Source organism: Acanthochromis polyacanthus, chromosome 8 (assembly GCF_021347895.1).
Source record: "Acanthochromis polyacanthus isolate Apoly-LR-REF ecotype Palm Island chromosome 8, KAUST_Apoly_ChrSc, whole genome shotgun sequence".
Classification (NCBI taxonomy): domain Eukaryota; kingdom Metazoa; phylum Chordata; class Actinopteri; family Pomacentridae; genus Acanthochromis; species Acanthochromis polyacanthus.
The window spans coordinates 21,721,270-21,745,733 of NC_067120.1; the positions used below are offsets into that span (position 1 = coordinate 21,721,270).

Genomic DNA, 24,464 nt, shown 5'->3' on the forward strand with positions numbered 1-24,464 from the left:
TGTAGAGTCAGAAGGCGGGCGTAACGAAGTGACGACAGAGGCGCGACGATTCTGACAGAAACAACCAGCACACAATAAACAGTTATCTTTCGTCTCGGCTTTGGCCACAGCCCTTAAAGATTTGAAGCTAAAATTCAACTTGAAAGATAAACAAAGGACGGCACTTAAGTGTTTCATTGAGAAGAAAGACGTATTTGGACTTATGCCGACGGGATATGGCAAATCCTTATTATACCAGTTGGCTCCGCTGGTTGGGAAGCTAATGGGACTTAGCCACAATCCGGCGCTCTAGGAACTACGTCAGCCTATTCGTTGCGCTGATTGGTTGTATACCTACCCAATTGCTGCAGAGTGATCTGAAAGACAACCTTTTAGCCCGCCTCCCTCCCTGTCGAGCGTTCCTAGACCCTTGTGTCTTAAGAGCTGGGTCTAGCGTGGCTAGGCTAGAAAGGGGGCACAATATGGGACCTTTAAGTGAAGTTCTACTAAATCTACTGACAAGTGAGACAATACATAAGCATCTACTGAATCTGAAGAAAGAATCAATGTCAACAATGCTGATACTGAGAGTGTATGACAGAGAAACAGAAGTCGTAAGATCCTGTTAGAAAATGTTGTCGTTAGTGACAGTGAAGTTACTCTTCTCAAGGTTTCATCATGCAGGAGCGGTTGGCGTGCAGTGCAAAACATGAGGCGTGACGCTTTGCTTTCAGGACAAGTAAGTTCTTGGAGGTCAAAATATGAGAGGACAATGTGTCTGACCACAAGCTGTCAGTCAAACAAAAGAGTGTGCCGTAGTAGTGTAGTGTTTCAGCATAGTGAAAGAAGAAGTAGTTACAGGGATACAGTACTTAATACAGTGGCATTTTGAATTTTAACCTTTTATTTCTCCTTCTTGACTTCTGCCACTGTGAGAATCCTCCACCTGTAATTTAACCTGACGTGGGTGTAAACACCAAATAAAAAATATTTTAGATTAGCTGTAGTTATTGCTGATGGCAATCTAACAACAGCAAAAATGAATTCTCTTCACAAAAACCCAGGCAGTGATTAATTATTTGGGTCACTCAAATATTTACTTCATTTAACTTCCAAAATTTGAGGATTTGTTGCTTTTCTCTTGTTTTATGTCAATGTATTTCACATGCATTTGAGATCTGTAACAAAATATATGAATTGAAAATGTAAGCTTGTGGTGCTTTGTAAAATTAAATTTACAGTGTAAACATTTTAAAAAACTGTTAAAAGAATTAACAGAATAAATGAGGAGTAAAAAATTGCAGCCTTTTTCACAATGTGGCATGTGATAGCTGAAGGAAACCAGGTGATTAAACTCCCAAATGTTGATGTATCCCGCAAAAAGAAGAAGTTTATGTCTGATGAGGAACTGAGTGATAAATAGCAGCTTAGCTGGGGCTTATTTTCAAACCAGCAGCCACTAAAGCAACGTGCAAGGCCATTCACTACAGACTCATTTCAGATGTTTTCACCATCATGAGTACTGTAAAACAAGAGCTGGCATATTAGCGGGAAAATGTCTGTTTGTTCCAACAGCAGTGAAACAGTATGACAAAAGTGTGGTTAGCAGGGTTAAAAAGCTCCTCCCCCTGCCGTCTGGCCAGGTCCACCTGAGAAATGGGTGGAAGCGGGGACTGAAGTGGACAGGAAACTTGTTTGGAGGTCAGGGGACCTCTGGAGATCTGGTATTTACCATCTCGGAGTCACTGTGACAGTCAGCCTCAGGGTGGGCACGTGGGGGAGACAGGGAGGGGGGCAGCGTGCGGGAGTGGGCGGGGATGTAGTATTCATCATCGTCATCAGACTGAGTCGCCCCCTCAGAGTTACAGCGGGTGAGGAAGTCGGAGCGGGTCCGGGACATTCGAGCTTTCTTTTTGGGGCCAGGACGGCCCACCTGCTTCCAGGCAACCACAGGAACAGATCAACTCTGTGTGTGTATTTGTGTAACTGCATAAAATATTTCTATGAGAACTTGGTACTGACTGAAGTCCCTTTCAGACATGCACTTCTTTCTGTTAATGTGAAATCATGTGAACGTGTTGGATTCATGTTTAACTGAACACCTGGTTATTCACTTACAATGCAATGTACAATGAAAATAAATAGTTCAATTTTGCTGTCACAGATTTATCATAGAAAATAATAACTAGGCTGTTGTTATTTGGACACTGATAAACTGCTATTAGTTTAGATTTAGGTTTTTGTGTAGTAGTGCATAATCATGCATCGTACATAACTTGATGTACTGTCTAGTTTTGAATGACAAATGTCACAATGTACTGCAGCTCTCTGTGTCACTGCTGTGTTTTTTTTCTTTCTGATTAAAGTAATGACGGACATTAATGTTAAAGTGATCTATGTCCAAAGGACAGAACGCTGTTACTTTAACTTTAAGTAGACAAAATGGTAAAAAATTAAAAGTTTACTTCTTTAACCCTTGGCTGAAGCCTGATACATCTTTAAAGAAGTAAACTGACAGTAACGTTAAGCTGTGATGTGCATGTGATGTGTGAGAGAGGATGTGGTTTTGTTCATATATGTCTATGTGCCCTACCTCTCTGTTTCTGGATCCAGCAGATTTGGAGTCATCCCTGAACATGGCGAGAGATCTTTCCTGGTTCACCAAATCCTTATCGGACCTGCAATATGCAACCACATCTTTAAAAAGTTTTACAAAAAAGCTCGAATCTACATTTAAAATGAACTGTTACTTCAGCTGAAAGACCATTTCACTCAGAAAGTGATAGACAGCGTTGTTTTTAAAGAGCCCGTCTGATAAAAGTCAAGTTTTTTGCCTTACTTACATGTCAGTATAGTGTTCTTTATATGCTAGAAGGCACATCCTGAGTAAAATAAGCAGTCAACACTGTAGCTGAGCATTTCTAAACTACACCGTATTGATGGGTTCAGACAACCAAGGTTTCATATGTAACAAAAATAAGGAACAAATTCTGTCAGCTTAGGGGTGGGGCTTTCTGTACCATTATTATTCAATTCAGAAAAAGTGCAGCTTTAGATGTGTACATTCTAAAGGATACAAACATGTAGAATTATATCAAAGTCATTTAAAGACAGGAAGGAATTGTTTTCATGGATAAACTTCTAAATATATAAACTGTGATACACAGTGATGAGTCTTGAGGGGACCAGAGAAAGACTGTAAATGACAATTTACAGTGTATGTAAAGACAGGAAAGTCTGTTGAATTGGAAATACACAAATTTTGGAAAACATTCGATCAGAAACAATGCTTCCTTTGTTGAAAGAGCTTTTCATCTTGACAATACAGGGCGACACAAAAAAAAAAAACAGGAACTTCTCAACAATCCAATGAAACCAAGAGTGATGGAAGAAAAATATTTTATTCATAGTAATTGAAACCTTAAAACATGCCATTTAAGAAACAGTGATGGAATTTTCATTTTTAAAAAATGACTTCCTGTAGATGGCGTCCTCCTGTACGAATGCATTCTTGAAATCTACCTGGGGCTATCTCAAGAGTAAAGTGTACACGACTCGACCAAGAACTCTGGATGAGTTCAAACAGAGAATTCAGGATGAAATTCACAGCATCTGGGCTGCACAGTGTATAGAGAATGGATGGATTTGTACAGGAGGACGCCATCTACAGGGAATAATTTTTAAAAAATGAAAATTTCACTATTGTTTCTTAAATGGCATGTTTTAAGGTTTCAGTTACTATGAATAAAATATTTTTCTTCCATCACTCTTGGTTTTATTGGATTGTTAAAAAGTTACCGTTTTTTGTGTCACCCTGTACTTTGTATACTATCTTTTCAGGAAAACATATAGATTTAAAGCAATAACTAAGGGCTTAATAAAGACCTAAGGTGGCCAACAAACTAACACACATGTACAAGCAATGCAATGTTTTGTGAGACAGTACAAAAGCAGATTTAGCACAATTAAAAGTTTGACCTGCTGCAGAAACATGACAGCAAGATTTCTTCAAACTGCAGTCATAACCTTCAGGGTTACTGTTTACTTACTTGGAGAATGGCAGCTTGCGCCTGGGTGGGGAAAACACAGTGGTGGAGGGTTTCTCCACCATGTTCACTATCACAGTCTGGCCAGAGCTCTTTTTCTGGGCTTTTGGGGGTTTAGTGTCCAGGACTGGGCTTGGAGCTTCCTGAGCAGGCCGGATCGTCTTCCTCTCCTGTTGGCTGGGGAGAACGGCGGGAACACCGGACTTCGGCTCGAGGACAATCTGGATGTCCACCTCTGAGGAACAAATCCCTGACACATCTGAACTCTCTTCAGGAGTGGTTGAAGAGGGGAACTTTAAAGATTTATCCACCCCAAATACGTCTCTCTTGGCCTGAGTAGAAATCCCGTGAGACTGTTGGCTGTCTGATCCTACCTCCAAGCCTGCAATCGGGATCATTTGGGAACTGGCTGCTACTGTGTCAGGAGCTCTGCCTAGGGTTTGGGCTGCCAGCAGCTCTCCCTCGTCCACAGGACTCTCTTTCTGCATACTGATCAACACCACAACTGGCCTTCGAGAGGTGGACTCCCTTCTCTCTTTGTGTGATTTGCTGGGGCTTTCAAATTTTGGTTCATGAATTGGACTTTGGTCAGAAGCAATATAAAATGTGGCCCTTGGCCCCTCCACTTTGGTTAGGGGCTCAGTCAAAGGTTTTTCATTATGGTTTGAATCTCTCAATCTCTCGTGAATTTGACCGTCCAGAGTTTGGGGTTGCTCTTGAGGAGCAATCAACTGGGAACCTTCAGTCTCCATGTCTTCCACACTGAGCAGTTCAAAACTTCCATGACTAGCCGGGGAATGTCTGTGATGGTCATCCACCGGACAGGCGCTGGTGTCTGGGATCAGGTCTTCTGGTAGGGAACTTCCAACAGTGATGGTTCGCACTTTGAGAAGCTCCAAGCTGAACTGTGCCTGCTCCAGCTCTCTCATTCGTCTGCTCTCTCGTTTTGATCTGTTCTTGTGGCTAGTATCATCGATGCTCCTACTTCGCTCTGAGTCCTCCTCTTTTTCTGTGTCTGCTACATCAAATGAAACAGGCTCAGTGTCTTTCAAAAGTTCTTCAGGGAAACCCTGGACATAAATTTGCTGTCCTGATGAGGCGAGGTCCTCCACATTGCTTGCATCCATCTCTGCTGGTGGACTTGGTTGTCTACTGAGTCTCTCTTGCTGCTCTTTTAGATCTCTGTACCTGAGGACAGTAATAGTGAGGAGGGAAAAGGTGTCTATAACATCCATGTCTATATGCAAGGCATTCAGAAAACAGAAGCCTGTCAAACAACCATCAACATGATTTGATATGAAGGGCTGAAAACATACAGTCTGTCATTATTTTGTGTTTCTACAGATTTTAACTAAAATCTTCAATATTTATTGCCTGATAAATGTGACTGAAATGTTGTTTCTGTCATTTAATTTAATTTTGCCTGTGTACCTGTATACTACATGTGTATTAAAGACATTCACTTAATATTTCAATAACTGAATATTTTCATATTAAACACAAAGATAAATCATTTCAAATTTATTTAAAAAAAACAAAAAACAATGAGTTATCAGACTAAAGTTTAACTTTTTCATTCACCTGAGTCGAGTGACATATCCTCTGCCCATCGCCTGTAACTGTGTCACAGTCCTGTACGTTCTACAGTAGCGGCTCCTCTCCTTGAATCCTCTCCAGGCTGTCTGAATTGTTGTAGCTGCCAGAGACCTCCGATGGCAGCAGTTTCTCCAGTTTCTCTGTATGATGACAGCAGAGTCGCGCCAGTGCAAGAACTTCCTACGCTCCCTGTAACTCCTCCAAGCCGCCTGCAGACACACCGCTGCCCCCTCCTCAACGCTCAAGTCGATAGCAGACTGCTTGACGAGGCAGAACCGCCACCATCGCTGCAGAAAAGAGAAGGACAAAGAAATTGTTGATTTACAACTGATGTGGAAACAGATAGAAATCAAGCAAGGTTTTGAGCTGAAATGGGGTTATTTTGTAAAACATGGGTTAAGCAGTATTTTTTTGCATTGTTGGCACTGATATTCAAGGATTTAAGGGTATTTATTGTCAATGCATTTCTGCAATGAAACTTTGTTAGCTTCACAACTGTGTTGTTTTCAACAGCATATTCTATTCTTATGTAGACTTTTCTTACAATAGCTTACCTAATCTGGGTGAAAAGCCCTATGCTTACCTGAAGTACTTGTACAAGTTACTTGTACTCGTGTGTGTGTGTGTGTGTGTGTGTATATATATATATATATATATATATATTTAGTATCTAAAATATTCCCCTTCAACTGGGTTGATTTCACACCAACTTTAGGTAACAGATTTTTATGATATTTGATATTTCTGTTATTTATGGCACATTACGTTATGTTATGGAAATGTGATATTGTATAATTTACATCACTGGAATGCTTGACAAACTCATACAGGCTGAGGATACCTTGAGTTATTTTGATTACACCCTGGAATTAATCCATTTCAAAACTTAAACTGCATTCTTGGCATGGTCAGACAAAAATATAATTAATTATAAAAATAATTTCAACTCTTCCTTCTGACAAATTTTGCAAATTAAAATCACAATGTCTTCTAAAATATTACATACCGATTCACATTGTTCATATAAAGACATTAACATTTAAAGAGATGGAAAGTCAACAGTAAACCTCAACATTTTTAGATATTTGGCAGTTTATATACTAAAGCTATAACTATTAATCTTCTCCTAAATGTTATCTGTGCTTTATTGGCTCTGGCTCAGTATTTGTCTCTGGAATGACTGGGATTGTTTTCTTTCAGCCTGACACGGATTTGGACAGCTCCCCTCCAAGGACTCTTCCAGAAACAACATACCGTCAGTGGCCTGAATTCAGTGTTTTCTTCCACTGTCAATCTTTTCACCATTTGCTTTCTTTCTCTCTCTCTCCCTCAGTCTTTTTCTCTACAGAGACAACAGTATTTATTCTGTAGCATGTATTTTTTTCTTATTTACAATCACTCATTAAAAACATCACAGTTAAAGATTAATTTGAATTTGCATGGAGTAGCTCTTGAAATCCTTTTCCTGTATATCTTAAATCAAACTGTTTATTAAGTTACTTATCCATTTGTTAACCACAGTAGGAGCCTAAAAAGCGGTGTCTTTTGTTTACATTTCTCTACATCTGCATTCACACAGATGTTGTGTATTGAATACTTTTCATCATAAATACAACATTATTGATTAATGATGAACTCATTTATAACACAAACTGAGCACACTGGACATTTATCCCATGTTGACATTGCAACTTAAAGTCATAGGAACACAATACAGACCACAAAAAGCATTTCTTACATTTACAGCTGAGGTTTAAAAGCACTATCCTAGTTGAACAGAGCTGGATTTAACATGTGCACCCCCAGCCGGATACCATTAAGCATCACAGAAGACTTTTCATGATGACCTTTAACTAGCTAAACCCCTACAATACTCTCTGCTTGCTAGCATGGAACTGTCCATCTCCTCTGCTCACTATAATATTGAACAGTAAGAGGATCCACCTGGCGGCTCAACCACGTACTTGAACACTTGACATGTGTGTATCTAGAAAAAAAATAGATCGGAATGGGACTCGGTATCCATAGATACATAATATTAAATCACTTGGATCAGATTGGAGGCTTGAGTGGGACATCCTTATTTAAATTATACCAATAATAGCCAGAGTAGAAAGCGAAAACTGCTGTGGAGTCATAAGTGCACATCGTCTCTAATAGAGACTATATTTAGAGAATACCTCTCTAAGATCTGCAAAGTAAGTGACTAATCCCTTAATGCATAAACAGTCCAGGACTAACAACCCTTGATGGACTATGGAAAGTCTCTTGAAATGTTGCCTCGAAGAAATTCAGGATAAATGATGTCCATACAGCAGTAATGAGACCGCAGGAAGACGCTTGTGGAATTAAGAGTATGGCTATTTCTTGGGCTGTTTACGCTCCCATCACAGTGTCTCACCTGGATGGCACAGGCGGCTTGTCTCATGCTGACAAAGTGTTTCCTCTCTAAGACGGCCCTGAAGCGGCGCTGCAGTGTGACAATTCGTCGCAGGACTTCTTGGTGGAGGAGGGTCTGGAGGCGCTGGCGCTCTGCTTCCCGTAGAAACACCTACATCACACAGGAACATTCAGATGAGCGTCATACAGAGCCCAACAGATACGGTACATTAAAAGATCACAGAACAACAGGCAGACTGGTTTACCCTACCATTGTGTTGCCCACTTGGTACCCAGCAGGGGGCAGGTGGATCCGTCTGAAAAACTCCCTGATACCCGACTTTGTTGGGCTCGTGCCCCGAGGCAGCAGCACGTGAAAATGACGAACAAAGTCCTGAAATATGACAAATATGACACAGTTGATGCAGCGTGACTTTGGGAAGACTGGAAATCAACGCGCATTACAGTACATTATGTTGCATTAAGAAACCTTGTTCTTTTTATGTTAATAATAGTGTGTAATAATCTGATCAGATAAAAACTGAAATAACCGGCGCAAACATTTAATCATATTTGTGCATAAACAATAGATGGGAGTAAATTATTTTTCTTAGCCATCTGTATCATTGCACAATGCTTCAAATAAATAACATTACAACACTACAATTGTATCGACTGTGGATCTGTTGTTTGATGGTAGCAGAAAAGTAGGTTACCTGGAAGGTGTACTTTATGCTGTAGCCTGATTGTCGGATCCGGACGGTTTCCAGCATGCCTGTGTATCTCAGCTGTCTGAGCACCAGACTGTCATTGAAACGCAGCGGCAGCTGAGCAACACAGAAAGTAAAAGAGTTCAAGATAGAATGAAACAGACAAGAAGCTGCATTTCAGTGGCGACTCCTCTGCAGTAGTAATTACCTTCTCAGCATTGGAGCGAATGCACTTAACAAAGTACGGCTCCGACTGATCAAGAGTCTCCATCAGCTTATTGAGTGACGCCTGCACGCACAAACACAAACAAAAAACATCCCAGCCTCGATCAATGTAAAGGAAAATGGATTTTCAACACAATGTAGCGCTTATCCTGTAAACATATTTTTGATTAGAGATACAAGACACAAGATGTTGTAGCTGAAGGCTGACAGAAATTTGTTTTGGTTAGTTCACATGAAAGGAACCAGAGAAGTATATTACAAACAATAACTATACTGAGACATAAATGTGCAATAAAAGCATCAAATAACAGCAGCCAACAATAAAAGTTCTATTTAACAATTCTGATTTCCTTATTCAGGCAACTTTAAGCTGTGCAGCAGAGAGCTGTTAAAATCTCTCTAACTTTTCTGTCTGCATGTTTAAAGACGTTTGATTTTTGCTTGTTTGTGATACTCTCTAATGCCTACAAATACTCAGTCTGCTGTGTCATTGCTGTTGTTGTATTTCACCACGTCTTCCAGCAGAGGGCGACAGCAGCACTGACCTGGAACTGAGCACTGATGCTGGGCGGTTTCTTCTTCTTGTGCAGGTGAAGCAGAGACTTGGTGATGCGGTCATGCAGCGTCACACTGCTCAGGTAGCGCAGAGACTTCACGTCCAGCAAGTGCTGCACGCACAAAAGCAGATAATATGTGAATACGTGCTTTATTGTGTTTAACAGACACAGCTTATAGAGAGCGATTCTAAAAATACAAGTTGTCCCAATGTTGCTTTGTGTTGTGTCAGGTCAGTATCTTACCTTGGGAAGGGCTGGTTTACTTTTGCAGTTTTTGTTTCTCCTAAAAGTGAAAGAAAATGTTTTCATTAGCTGATATTAAGTGCAGAATTAATAATGTATAATTACCAGAGATGCCGTTTAACCCTCTGAACCCCAGGCAGTCTCTGGGCATCTCCTGCTTTTGTCACATTTGTACGCACTGTGGACTCATTTTTCACAGCAATATGCAGTTCTTATACACTTACTTTTCAGAAAATAGTGCATATACTAGAGAACTCACAATGCAGCTAGGTATCATATTTTGTCTTGGCAAAGAATTATCAAGGTACGTATAGTTTTTTTAGAGAGCTGAAAAATACAGAACTTACAGTATGTTGGTGATTCAATAGAACTGGCTCGTATCATCTATTATTACGAGACCACCAGTGGTTGAATGGTAAAAAAAAAAAACTAACCAGAATTGACCAAAAAACAACACAAAACAAAAAAAAAAAACAGTATTGGCAAAAAGAGAACGCTATGACATTATGACAATGCGTATTGCTCACAGTAGGATGCCCTGAGCTCTCTCCAGAAGCTTGCTGTTTGTAGAGTTGAGGAAAATCCCGTCTTCCTCCAGTGCCGGGCTTCCCGATGAGGATAGTCGACCTGACCTGGAGCTGCGACCATTACATCCAACACTGTAGCCATCCCTACAAGGGCAGGGAGGGAGAGGAAAGACACAGCTTTGAGTCTTGAGCAGAACTAGCAGTATTTTCTAGCTACACAGAGTTATTTGATTGAATAATGATTTAGGGATGAATGTAGACGCTCCATGTGACACTCAAGCTCACCAGCTGGCCTTCTCATTCATTGCATTGGTTCCTTGAAGATCTGACAATGGTGTGCGGGGATTCTTCCTCGTTATACCTGGATGGAAAGAGGTGAGTGGAAAAGAAAGGAAAGATATATGAGATTCCAAACTCACTGGATTTATCTGCAGCTGCATCTCAGTCACTCCCTATTTGTAGCTGGAACAGGAAAATTCCAGCACCTCAGAGCCTCCACAATTTTCTTACTTTCAGTTCCACTTCCCTTGAAATTCCAACACTACCCTTTCTTCTTCACCTTCAATCCCCCATCCCACCGCATTTTCACCACTTACATGATGAATTTCCTACAGAGGCTTCAGCCACTATCTACCCACCATCCTCTCATTAACTTCTATGCTGCATACATACTATTATCCACTGTTAAAACTTTGTCTTGCTCCAGTAGTCTTACACTTCCCAAGCATGCTTCACAGTTTGTGCCTGTGTCTTTTTTTCTTCACTTCAGTGGCTTTTGTGGTGAAGCATTACTGTGTGACGTTTCATCTGAAAATAGGCCACTTCTGTTTGTGGTTTTCTCACGTTTAAGTTCAGATTTATCTCATAAAACTGCAGCTGACTTGGCACGTAGCTCTCTTTCAAAGACAAAAACACGCTTTAGCAAAGGCGAGTCCTGAAACTGTCAAGTGATGTGATGGAATTAAGGAGTTAATGAGAAGATTAAGACCATTATCTCAGTATGAAGCTATATCCAGAGCTTTGATAGCTTAGCAAAGCACAAAAACTGGAAACAGGGAAAGATGTTCATACTTTTTAGCTGGGATTAGTAACTTGCTGATGTCTCTGCTGGGTGTCTGGCAACTGTGATGCTATCGATCAGCTCGTTTGACAAAAGAGTGAATAATAAAACTATTCTTTTATAACCAGCAGATGAGAGTGATGTTTGTGTACAGTGGGTACAGAAAGTATTCAGACCCCTTGAAATTTTTCACTCTCTGTGTCATTGCAGCCATTTGCCAAAATCAAAAAAGTTCATTTTATTTCTCATTAATGTACACTCAGCACCCCATCTTGACAGAAAAAAACAACAACAGAAATGTAGAAATTTTTTGCAAATTTATTAAAAAAGAAAAACTGAAATATCACATGGTCATAAGTATTCAGACCCTGTGCTCAGTATTGAGTAGAAGCACCCTTTTCAGCTAGTACAGCCATGAGTCTTCTTGGGAATGACGCAACAAGTTTTTCACACCTGGATTTGGGGATTCTCTGCCATTCTTCCTTGCAGATCCTCTCCAGTTCTGTCAGGTTGGATGGTGAACGTTGGTGGACAGCCATTTTGAGGTCTCTCCAGAGATGCTCAATTGGGTTTAGGTCAGGGCTCTGGCTGGGCCAGTCAAGAACGGTCACAGAGTTGTTCTGAAGCCACTCCTTTGTTATTTTAGCTGTGTGCTTAGGGTCATTGTCCTGTTGAAAGGTGAACCTTCGGCCCAGTCTGAGGTCCTGAGCACTCTGGAAGAGGTTTTCCTCCAGGATATCTCTGTACTTGGCCGCATTCATCCTTCCTTCAATTGCAACCAGTCGTCCTGTCCCTGCAGCTGAAAAACACCCCCACAACATGATGCTCCCACCACCATGTTTCACTGTAGGGATTGTATTGGGCAGGTGATGAGCAGTGCCTGTTTTTCTCCACACATACCGCTTAGAATTAACACCAAAAAGTTCAATCTTGGTCTCATCAGACCAGAGAATCTTATTTCTCATAGTCTGGGAGTCCTTCATGTGTTTTTTGGCAAACTCTATGCAGGCTTTCATGTGTCTTGCACTGAGAAGAGGCTTCCGTCGGGCCACTCTGCCATAAAGCCCCGACTGGTGGAGGGCTGCAGTGATAGTTGACTTTGTGGAACTTTCTCCTATCTCCCGACTGCATCTCTGGAGCTCAGCCACAGTGATCTTTGGGTTCTTCTTTCCCTCTCTCACCAAGGCTCTTCTCCCACCATTGCTCAGTTTGGCTGGACGGCCAGGTCTAAGAAGAGTTGTGGTCGTCCCAAACTTCTTCCATTTGAGGATTATGGAGGCCACTGTGCTCTTAGGAACCTTGAGTGCTGCAGAAATTCTTTTGTAACCTTGGCCAGATCTGTGCCTTGCCACAATTCCGTCTCTGAGCTCCTTGGGCAGTTCCTTCGACCTCATGATTCTCATTTGCTCTGACGTGCACTGTGAGCTGTAAGGTCTTATATAGACAGGTGTGTGCCTTTCCTAATCAAGTCCAATCAGTTTAATTAAACACAGCTGGACTCCAATAAAGAAGCAGAACCATCTTGAGGAGGATCAGAAGAAATGGACAGCATGTGAGGTAAATATGAATGTCGCTCCAAAGGGTCTGAATACTTATGACCATGTGATATTTCAGTTTTTCTTTTTTAATAAATTTGCAAAAAATTCTACATTTCTGTTTTTTTTTCTGTCAAGATGGGGTGCTGAGTGTACATTAATGAGAAATAAAATGAACTTTTTTGATTTTGGCACATGGCTGTAATGACACAGAGAGTGAAAAATTTCAAGGGGTCTGAATACTTTCCGTACCCACTGTATTTGTGTATTTCCATAAAACTGGGAGATTCAAGAGAGACAGAAAATGACAAACAGTTGTGACAGAACTTGTGATACTCCAGCTTATAGTCCTCACTGTGACTCACACCCCTAAAATGCAAAATCCTGTAAACCAGAAAGAATTGTCAGATTTTCAACTTTCCAACAGCGTGTGAACTAACTGCGTGTGATGCGTAGTTATATTTGGAAAATGACTCAAACCTAAGCTTAAAATTGTGATATTATATTTCATCAAATTAATTTTGTTCTACACACCTCATTTAGAAATGACCACAAACAAATAGCTCATGCTAACCAGATTCTATAAAAAACTAAAACTTCTGTGCCCCTCAGTGTAGCTGAGAAGTCCTGACTGGCTCAGCCAAGACCAACAATCACATTACAACAATTCAGTCACCAGCTGGACCTGCCTGAACTGCAGCCCAGAGAGCAGATTGGTGAGAAGCATAGAAACCTTCATTTTTTCTTTTTTAAAAGATTTGTGGCATCACACGGCACACAGAAGACATTTATAATTTGCTCTACTTATTCAGGACTTTATATTGCAGTAAAAAATGAGTCCACAGTGAGGAAAAATGTGACAACTGTAAAGAAAAAACAAAAACCTTGTGATTCTGTGGGTTAATAGTGTTTTTCCATTAGATAATAAAAAGGTTGTTTTTTTGGCAAAGGTCCTCTAAAGCTCAAGAAGACATTGCACAACTGTTTTCACTGGCTGGCTTACGCTAACCACGAAGTAGGCTACATAGATGCTGAGGTGTAAAATCAGTGGAGTTTCCCTTTAACAGAAGAAACACTGTGGGGAATGAACTTGGAAATTTTCCTGGAAATTAATTTCAGTGCTGACAACTGTTATATCCCACTGGAATTACAGCAAAGTGCTGCTTTACAAGATGAGGACGCGTGATGTGCATGCACACGCTTGGATGTTTAGGCACATGATGACACACTCCCCCACACAAATGCGGTTATCAGCGGTAAAAGGAGCGATAAAGGACGGCCAGAAAATCAGCGGGTGTCATTAAACCCTGCTGCTCCACAAAGACCCGATTCATTTGTCTGATCACTCGTGCGTGAGAATATTCCTGGTTATGAGCGCTGTGCCTAGGTGACTCAGTCTGTCCACAGCTCAGGATGACCCACATAGCTGATTTCTAATGTCTTATCAGCAGCTGTAATAACACCACAAATGGCCCATTACCGTCAGCTTTCTTCAATACAGCCTGGGATTGATTTATTTGATTCGGTTGAATTCAGTTTAGGGCTTCTGATTGGAATATAAGAAACTGGAAATGGGAAGCACTTTTACCTCAGATCAGAAGAAATCCATTCCATCATAAAGATCATTAACAGAGAAAATCACACAGTCATTTCCACAGCTGCCTTCATTCATTTCATGCGTGTTATTTGCAGACTATTTGCTGGTATATTTTCAGGGAGCTTTGATTCAATATACATTAAACTAAATGAAAACATATTGCAATAATACGCTGGAAACCAGTCGATAGCATGAAAAAAAAGACAGTGGTTTCACTATTTGTGTCCTAATTACTATGAGGGTCTGATAGTGAACTGTGGCTGCGCACAAGCACTTTTGGTTTTTTTGTCCAATTTTCTTTTCACTTTCTATTAGCAAAAATGTAAGTAACATGGCAAAGAGGCTTTTTGGAGGTTTTTCAAGCAACTCACTGTATTTCTCATCTTTGCATCTTTGAAGGATCTCGAGGCTCCTCTGGTGAACTGGGTGGTGAAGGAAACTGAAGTTGTCGACAGTTTTCACGACCGTGCAGGGAATTGCTGCATCGTTCCCTAAAACACAAAGAGAGGGAGTGAGAAAAGATGAAGATGGTTTCTAATGAAGTATCCCCATTTCGGCTCATGAAAGAAAAAGTCATTTTAAAGCAAAGCAAATTATTGAAAGTCTCACATGTCCTTTATTTTTCTAACTCAAAATACTGCAGACATGTGACCATGACTGTATAATCCGTGGTTTCAGTGACTGTAGCTTTAAAAGCTGGTCATGCCCACTTCAGGAAGAAGACTCTCTCTGCGTCCTTAAGTGACAGCATGGACCAAAAAGCAGGTGATTATGATGTGAATGAGTTTCTAACTTTCTCTCTAAGTGATCATTTTTCCTGAAATATTGCTGAATTCATGCAACAGCTGTTTCTAACTAATGTGTGTGGTGAATTTGTCAGATGACGTTGCAGAGCAGCAGCTTGGAGTAGGCTCTGAAGTGACTGCTGGTTAACATCTAACCTTAATGGGCTGTATTCCAATAACTATTTCAAACTCCATTCTGTTTTCGTACAACAATATGTCACAGAGGACAGCCATGATGCAGCATATGTGAGCACAGAGAGCAGGAGAGAAGAAAGCAGATAAACACTTATTGAGTTTGTATTGGATTGAAATCGGTCCTAAAGTTTCACCCTCTCTAAATGTCCCTCAGCGTTACATTTCTGTCCAGTGGCTATATGATCAAAGCTAACTGTTAGCCACTTCAGCCACATAATGGTCAAACACTAAGGTTTTCCTATTGCTATGGAGACAATATCAACAAAAATCAAAGTAATCCACGAGTCTTCAATTTCTCGGACGCCGGAAGTGCATAAAAAAAAAAAAATCAGTTGACAATGAATTCTATACCAGTTTTTTTGTGGGTGTGCCTGCGACCGGCCTCCCTGAAAGCCACATGAGCTCTGAAGTAAGCGCGCAGCACCGCCCAGCGGAAGGTCGCCACAGGGTCGATCCCCATCAGGCCACAGATGAAGGCGTTCTTGCTGCTCTTCAGCAAGGCCACGATGTCGGGACGCATGTGGTCAGTGTTCTTCTCCCTAAAGTCCTGAATGAAGGAAAGACAAAGGTCAAACTTTGGTTACTTTTGGAGACGAAGTTTGTATCATCCTAATTCCTCTTAGACTATCACTCTGGCAAGCTCTGTCTTTATCTTGGAGAGCAAATTTATGACTGCGAACACACACACACACACACACACACACACACACACACACACACACACACACACACACACACACACACACACACACACACACACACACACACACACACACACACACACACACACACACACACACACACACACACACACACACACACACGAGCATTTGTAAGGCCTATTTGTTATTACAAACTAGGCCATACTGTAAGTTATTGTCTGTGCTGTGATTTTTATTGTTTGTTAAGCAGAGCAAAGCCAGCTGGCAGCACAGTTTAAAGCTATTTATGGGCAAATGTTTCACTGCTGTTACTCCACAACTACAGGGACAGATTTAAAATGATAAAGGAATAGTATGGCATTTTGGAAAATTAGTTTTCACCTTTTCTTTGAGAAGATTGATGTTCATCTGACTCATGCAAGAAAACAAATAATTCCTATTTCTCAGAGTGTCAGTCTATTCCTTTAATCTTCAGGCGATTGATCATGATTAAAGTTAAATAGTCATACAAACTGTAAATATGTAGTTAACTCCTAGTTGTTTTTCCTGTCTTGCTTCACATTAAATATGAGGTGAAGAAAATCTTTTCTCACATGCATATAAGTGCAGAAACACATGCCCCATCTGTCTCTAAGGAATGAAATATTCCAACTGAAGCTGCGCTATGATAACAGAGCCATAAACTATAAACCTTCAACATATTCTCTGTCCATATGATACAAGTCAGCTGTGTGTTCACTACCGAGCCAGCGTCAGACTAATTTCTCTGCCGTGGCTCTCGCTGCACAGTTCACACCAAACGACTTCTTGGCTCTCAGCAGATTTGAGATACTTTTCCACAGCCATGATAACCAGCTGTTATGGATTTATATTATACAGTCAAACAACAATACGCTCGGCTCAGTCCAGCACATGTGCTTCCTATCAAAACGCAGCTGGGAAATGAACGGAGAATTAGATCTCGCTGCATAAATAGGTCGACAGAACAACAAGTCGATCTGCTGAAGTCTTTCCATACAGTCCGTACAGGTTTGAGTGAAGTGTGGAGAAACTTTCTTCATCAGTATAGAGATGCAGTGCGACAGAATGCTTGCATTTTACTGACAATTTAGGGATGTCGCTCAGACTTTTAATCCAGATTTGACGTAAAAAAGTAGAAATTCACATTGTGAACTGCTGACAGCTTCATTTTTCATTAGTCCTTCATTTCATAAATACACTAACCCTCTAAACCCCAAGCAGTTTGAGGGCGTATTTTTTGCTCCTGTCACATTTTTTCCTCACTGTGGGCTTATTTTTCACGGCAATATAAAGCAACGCACCTTCACCGAGAAAGAGAGAGAGCTCAAAAATCTCTTTTCCAATGGAACAACACATCGCATGGGAGTAGTTCAAAGACAACTGCAAGGTTAAAAATCTGAAGATTCCTCCTGAGTTTCTTTTCAGTTACTGGCTTTTGGTATTACTATGGCGATGTTTTTTAAAGATAGCATGCCGTTAAAACCTGCTATCTTTAGAAGGTTAGAGTCATCCCGAAACACAGGGGGCATTATTGGGTTTAACAATCAAAAGGTATGAGAATATTAGGGAGGGCTTCTTGACTAGAAACAAAGACTCAGAGAATACAAATGACAGCATTGTCCACTAGGATATAATGCTTAATTTGTAGCTAGTGTCTGGCTAGTAGCGTGTGGGGTAGAATTTATAGCACTGCAGCAGGATAGAGAACTATACTTACAGTTGCACATACCAATTCAAAAATATGTCACGATAATGGAGGATACTTGTCAAGCTGTTTACGGTAACAGACATTAAATGTGGCAACAAAATTCATATGCATACACACAAAAATACGTATCTCACCTTGACTCCGTACTTGACCTTCCCAGCGTAGTGTCTGATTATGAAGGCAGGCTCCATGACAGCAGGGAACTCGATGTAGCTGTTTCCTTCATGCTGACGCTTGAACTTGTCCAGCAAGGTCTGATTGGAAGCCTGCGGAAAACTAGGAAGACAACAATTCTATCAGGCTCCTATTCAAAGGAAAGTCAAAGATTCTAAACTGCATGAATCTTTTACTTCAGTTTTATTGCATCAAAAGGCAGTTGATGGTACCAAACTCTGCTCTGGTATTCATTTTGTTTCAATCATTTGCTGGCATTTTATCGATTTAAATGAGAAGAAGCTTCATAGGATAGCACAGCTTTTCCATTTCATGATTACTGACTTGTATTTTAAATCTACTGTTGGCAGCTAATGGATGCAGTTGGTAAGTCCTTAAATTTAAAGAAAGAATGCAGCGTCTTTAATTCCATTCTTTCAAACCTAAGGGGTTAAAACTCTGCCACAAACCTGGTGCTATGGTTTAAATTTAACCGGAGTTACAGTGTCTCTACTGCCACATTCTTCTTTGTTGTTTTCACCTTTGCTTCAGGGACATTTTACCCATTTACTACTAGCCTATGCTGGCTGGTTCAACATTCCTAAAGAGATGTTTCATATCATCTAAACCTCTCTTCTCTGCACCTCTCAAAAACACACTGCTGGCTGAAGTATATCCGCAGGGCTCCTAAAGCTTGATGCGGTTACTGCAAAAATGAACCCCCACACTCACCACCTATTCTGTAGTAACCTAATCCATCTCTCCAGAGGCCCTGAAGCCCCGTGAGCTCCACTAACTGTGAATGATGGGCTCTCTAAGCGTCTTTCCTTCTTTCTCTATAATCATTTAGCATGAAGCTCCTTCCTATGGCAGCATAAACCCCCGGAGAAACCCTGTCCCCCTGTCATTTTTTCTTCACAGATCCCCCTTTGACCTTAATTCTCCAAAAGTGTCCCCCTCCCTCTCCACACACACCCACACACACACACATAATACACGGTCCATTCCAGGCATTATTAGATCCAGATGAAGCAGCTACGCTAAGTGGCAAGTAAGATGACAGCTAACATAGATAAATATGGCTGTATGCGTAGCGCCTGATGCGTTTTTATGCGAGGGGGGTGGGAGAGTGTTAGATTTGATTTATGGAGGAGAAAAGCCAGAGTGCTGACCTAAAGTACAACATGTCACCATAGAAAAGAAGGCAGAGAATAACTAAAATTTTATCCAGTAATGTTGCTGGAAGAATCAGGTGCATCTTCACTCTTCAGTTAAACTCCGGCAGGCATCTCAGTGCCGGTATTAATTAGGCTGAAGGCCTGTGCAGGGAACAGTTTGTGTCTTCAATTTATCAAATGTATAAAAGAACAAACAAACAAGGCGGTGTGATACAGTGACATATGGTTTGGTATCCACAACGAGAAGCAGCGACTGTACAAAGGTGAAAAGGAAGTGTGTTTTAAGTTATTCTCCAAAGACATTTCACTTACACCTTTACTAGTCAACACCCTGCTCTCTAATTGGAAAGAGCAATAATCAAGTGTTTTTAACCCTCTGTACCCCAAAACCCATCTGTGGGTTTGAAAGGTATGCTGTCTATACAAAACTGTCAAACTAACACCATTCATCTGAGCAAGTAATTATATAAAGAAGGAGAATTGTCACAGTTTCAACTCTGACATGCTAGTTGGGCTAAACGTGTGACGTGTCGTACCTAGGGTTGCCAACCGTCCCTTAAAATATGGAATCGTCCCATATTGAGCAACAAAATTACACGTTCCATATGGAACGCACTTTGTCCTATATTACCATGAAAATCAAAAATCAGTCTGTAAAATGTCAACGTAATCAATGAATAACAGGGTGCTTCATGTGAAAATTTACGGCAATCTCATTGCCAGCCCTCTCTTACTCTGTGACCAATGAACTGATGGCACACGAGTAAGACAATACAGAATCCGGCTCATCTCATTGGTCGAGGTCCTTTCACGTGGAAAGAAGGTATACCGGCAAACAAGAGACAACAACAAAGCAGCATGGATGACACTGACGTGGATGATAATTTTCAGGCCTCGGACACTGCCGATGGAACTCCTCCAAGGAAGATTAAGAGGCTGCAGAAATACAGAAGCGAATGGGAACGAGAATACTTGTGGGTGGAAAAAGTGCACGATGATATTTACAAGGCGCACTGTACTGTCTGTCGGCGCGCGTTTTCTGTAGCCCATGGCGGACTTTATGAAGTTAAACAGCATGCATCTAGTGCTGTACACGTTAAAACCATGAGACAACAAAACCAGGGGAATCCTTGACCGGTTTGTTGTCCACCAGGCAATGCCAGAGGCAGATATGGTATGTAAAAAATAAGAATGATTTCTTTTTACCCTTTAAGTCCTTGTCTGTCATCAGTGTTTGGGTAAGCACACTTTGGAATACTGTAATTATGTCACCGTTTATGCTATCGGAAAAAAATCCAACGGTTTCTGAAAGCTGAGACGTTGCACTTTACAGGCAATGTGTAGTTTTATTTCATTTTATTTTTCATTGACAGTAGTTTCATTCATACCCTCCCAGGAAGCAATAGAAGCAGCCACTTTGTTCCCAGAGAGAGAACTGCCCTGTGCGATTAAATAAAAGCTGCAAAAAAGCTTAATTTCATAGTTTTTTCCCACTAAAACACTAAAATAGAATTCTGTTTTAGTGTTTTTCTTAAACCATCAGTACACTCTTGCAGCAGGAGGTAAATTGTAAATAACATAACCTCATTATGGGAGTCATTAGGTCATTCCCTCGCACAGTAGGGTTTAAGTGCCCTAGTGGCCAGGTGTGAATGGGTTGTTATTTTCCACTGAAAAATAAATTGTTGAATAATAATTTGTTTTCAATGCATTTGTATCACTCAAAAACATACATCTAATTAAACTCAGGTTTGACTCAAAAAAAGGTTAAAAACCGTTTCACACACAAAAAAAAGGCAAAAAAATAATTTCACCATGTCAGGAGGGGTGAAGGCAATCGGGTTGGCCAGCCCTGCCAGCGAGGTGTCCCTTATTTATTTTTCAGGGAGTTGGCAACCCTAGTCGTACAATCGGGAAAACTTACCAAATCTAAGCTTAAAACTTAAATCTTTCATCAATTTCACATTATTTTACATGCTGTACTGCACAAAATAACATGCTTGACTTTTGACATTTCTGTACTTTGAAAAATGAGCCCACGGTTAGAAAAAATATGACAGGAGCAAAACAAAAAGTAGCTGGCTAAACAGTTCAGATGGTTTAACAGAGTAGATCAGACTTTTTAATGACTAATCTAAAATGCAATATGTATATATAAATAACACATTTTTGTGAGGTTTGCCGCTACTTGACTGGATTTTAATCAGTGGAAGTAGAGGTCAGGTCACTAAAACATTTTGATTCAACATCCTGGGATCATGAACATCAACAGAAAATTTCCTGACAATCCAGCCATTAGTTAAGAAAACCAAAATGGTAGCCATTTTAGGCCCCACCACCAACTGTAGTCTGATATATTTTCAGAGCTCTGAGGATTCTTTGCTGGACTTTACAGTGGAATTGACCTGCTCCATCTAAAATAAAGAGCTTTGAATGCTAAGAACTGGTCACATTCTTGTGAAATACGGTATTTGGCTCATTAGGCTTCAAAGAAACAAGCAGTGGTGTTAGATCACACAGACAACGGCGTGTAATTGGTGAGTGAGATGACTGGTTTAACCGTAATCTACATAGCAGCGACACAGGCAATAAAATGAGCCGGATATGTCTGAATCAACAGGTGCCATACTTGCACTCCTCGTCCAGCAGGTGGAACAGAGCTGTGTGTTTCTTGCTGATGAGGTTGAGGCAGCCGCTGTTGTCGATGTAGTCGATGTTGTGCCAGGTTATGCCCTCTGCCCTGTACTCCTCCTGAAGGGGGAAACACAGACGAATGACTCCGATCAGTAAATGCACAAAGCACAAATGAAGCAGCTGTTAAGGATCAAGAGACGAACACTATGCGTGAATGTGAAGCATAAATAAGGTTTATTGAAGACGTTATTCTGGTGTTCAGCACTCACATAGGCATATTCATTGCTTTCAGTCATTCTCTAGCTGCCCGTGAGCTTCTACGCAACGAGAGTGTGAGTGTGAAGCGACTTTCTTAAAGGCACTCGATATTTTCCAGCGCTAAGAGATTCATCTCAGATTTTCTATTAGGTAACATAAGTGCTCTCAACCCTTACTGTAATTACAACAAGGAATGTGTGGCACACATTAGCCACAAAGTATTATACTTGTGCATACTTTTCACGCGTAAGCAGTGGGTTCATTACACTGAAAAACCAGAATTTCCAGCATGAAAGCACCTGGTTGCTTGTTGACTGTCAGTAAAAGCACAGTCAGTTGGTGAGATCCATGTGCCCCTGGAGGCTGATGACAGCTGAGGTATACGACCCATGTCCCTTTAATACCCTCAGGGGAGAAACCAGTGAGAGACAAGGGTTAGAATTCGTGCCAACTGGGATGAAAAGTGGAGGAGGAGGCGGTACGTGGGTAATGTTCTCCTCTACCAGGAATGCTACTGTTGAGGTCCATTTGAGAACGGCATGTAAACAGTCACAGTGTGTCTAACTGTGGGACTGCATGCACACTCAGCAAAATGTTAGAAGTCAGCACTAGCAAGACAATGAGTAGAGCTGATCAAGACTAGAGGAAAAGGAGTTGGTCAGTATCAGGTCAATCAATAGCAGTAAGGTCTACAGAGCTTATGGCAGCCCTCGATACCACAGTGTTCTTCACATCGCTTGATCTCCTGAAAAAACAATGTACTGCTAATTCTATTGTTATTAGAGCCTTTCCAGCAGTTAGACAAACCAGTGAAAACTATTTCTCACTTCTGAGAGGCTGATTTTGCACAGAAAACTGCAATCTCATTTTTTAAACATACCAGATATCTTGTGTGCAACATGGAAGGGACATAAATGTCACGGTATTTGTATAGTTTAGTCAGATATGGAGAGATGAGAAAAAAAAAGATACGATTGTCAATTCATTTCAAGAGCAAACCAGAATACCCCAGAAAACAACAAATATATGCAGGACTATGGAACGTAATATCAAAATAAAGCCAGACTCAGTTTGTGTGTGTCTGGGGCTAATGTGTGTTAACACATATACAGTATTTCTATTTGCATGCTACATTTACATGTTGCCACCATTTTGTATCTTTCAATTAGAGTTTAGTATTTTTAAACTAGTGTTACGGTGTGAAGGAAAAAATCTAAAATATTTTGACAATCAGTTGGCTCACATGCTGGCCAATAATTAAAGTGAGACAGCAGTTAAAGTATTTGAAGCAGCGCTGGAACATACTTTTATAAATGCGACACGTCGGCTCTCTGCTTCTTTTTTTAGGATGTTGAATCACTGACGAGGCATTCAGAACATGTGGCATGTTTGGTTTTATTCCGAGGTCGCTCCGGATCAAGAGAAATGAAAACAGAACTGCAAAAACGTTGCATTCGTGTGGTTTTGTTTAAATCTCATCAAGCTGAACAGTCACCGATGGCTGACACAGTTCATCTGGCTAACTTTGTTGTGTCTGTGAGCCAGTTTGTGAACACATGTGTTTACTCAGGGAGAGAGAGACAATTAGACGCAGACACTCTGATAAAGAGATAAACACATACTCTCATCAGCCATTTTACGACATATACACATGAACGTAAACAGCCGGGCCCTGCAGACAGAGGACTACAAAGCAGTGACTCAGTATGTGAAGCATGCAGAGATGGTGGTTCAGTTACGGTTTCACTAATCAGCAGCGTGCCTGGAGATTTGTTATTATGTACCGGACACGTCAGGTCTAGCAACTTCAAAACAGTCGGAGATTTTTTGGTTGGTTTTCTCCTTTGCAAGACTGTTTTTATAAAAGTGTAGTTAAAGTATTTATTAATCATGATAATGGCAAACGAATGCCAATAAATACGCCCATTACTTTTTTTCCCACTTATCAAGGTGGCAGAAGACTAAGCAGAGTATTTCTGGCATTTGTTCTCCCCAGCAGCACCTTTCAGATTCTCATGGGGCAGCAACAGGCCCAGATGAGACATGTAATCCCTTAAATGAATGGGTCTCCTCCTATTTGGGTGCACATGAAACACCTCCCAAAGGAAGACACTCCAGAGGCTTCCTAACAAGAGGTCGAACCTGCACAGTTGGTTCACTTCTAGGCAAACAAGCATCATCTCTACGGTGGATGTCTGTGCTCCTCACCTTATCTCTAAGGTTGATTCTTCAAGTCAGTAACCAAAACTAATGACAACCGGTGAGGGCGGGAACGTAGGTTGACTGGTAAACCATGATGATCCTTGACAACACCCACATTAGTGCTGACAGTGCACCAAACTGTCCATCTCATGCTCCATTTTCCCATTACTTGTGATCAAGATCCTGAGATACCAGAACTCCTGTACTTGGGGCA

At 40.9% G+C, this 24,464-nt stretch overlaps 1 protein-coding gene across 12 annotated transcripts in view; it reads right to left on the reverse strand.

Annotated features, from left to right (window-relative positions):
* Window positions 1–24,464, reverse strand: part of LOC110966119 (unconventional myosin-IXAa-like) — a 156,368-nt gene that overhangs the window by 17,836 nt on the left and 114,068 nt on the right. For all 12 annotated transcript variants that reach the window (XM_051952624.1, XM_051952625.1, XM_051952626.1 and 9 more), the window contains 15 exons: window positions 21,786–21,907; window positions 17,960–18,101; window positions 15,786–15,981; window positions 14,826–14,945; window positions 10,548–10,623; window positions 10,263–10,406; window positions 9,736–9,775; window positions 9,481–9,603; window positions 8,919–8,999; window positions 8,717–8,827; window positions 8,272–8,394; window positions 8,023–8,172; window positions 5,607–5,908; window positions 4,029–5,213; window positions 2,573–2,657 (listed from right to left, as the gene is read on the reverse strand). In XM_051952624.1, the coding sequence (XP_051808584.1) occupies window positions 2,573–2,657; window positions 4,029–5,213; window positions 5,607–5,908; window positions 8,023–8,172; window positions 8,272–8,394; window positions 8,717–8,827; window positions 8,919–8,999; window positions 9,481–9,603; window positions 9,736–9,775; window positions 10,263–10,406; window positions 10,548–10,623; window positions 14,826–14,945; window positions 15,786–15,981; window positions 17,960–18,101; window positions 21,786–21,907 (3,000 nt within the window). The remainder of the gene's footprint in view (window positions 1–2,572; window positions 2,658–4,028; window positions 5,214–5,606; window positions 5,909–8,022; window positions 8,173–8,271; window positions 8,395–8,716; window positions 8,828–8,918; window positions 9,000–9,480; window positions 9,604–9,735; window positions 9,776–10,262; window positions 10,407–10,547; window positions 10,624–14,825; window positions 14,946–15,785; window positions 15,982–17,959; window positions 18,102–21,785; window positions 21,908–24,464) is intronic.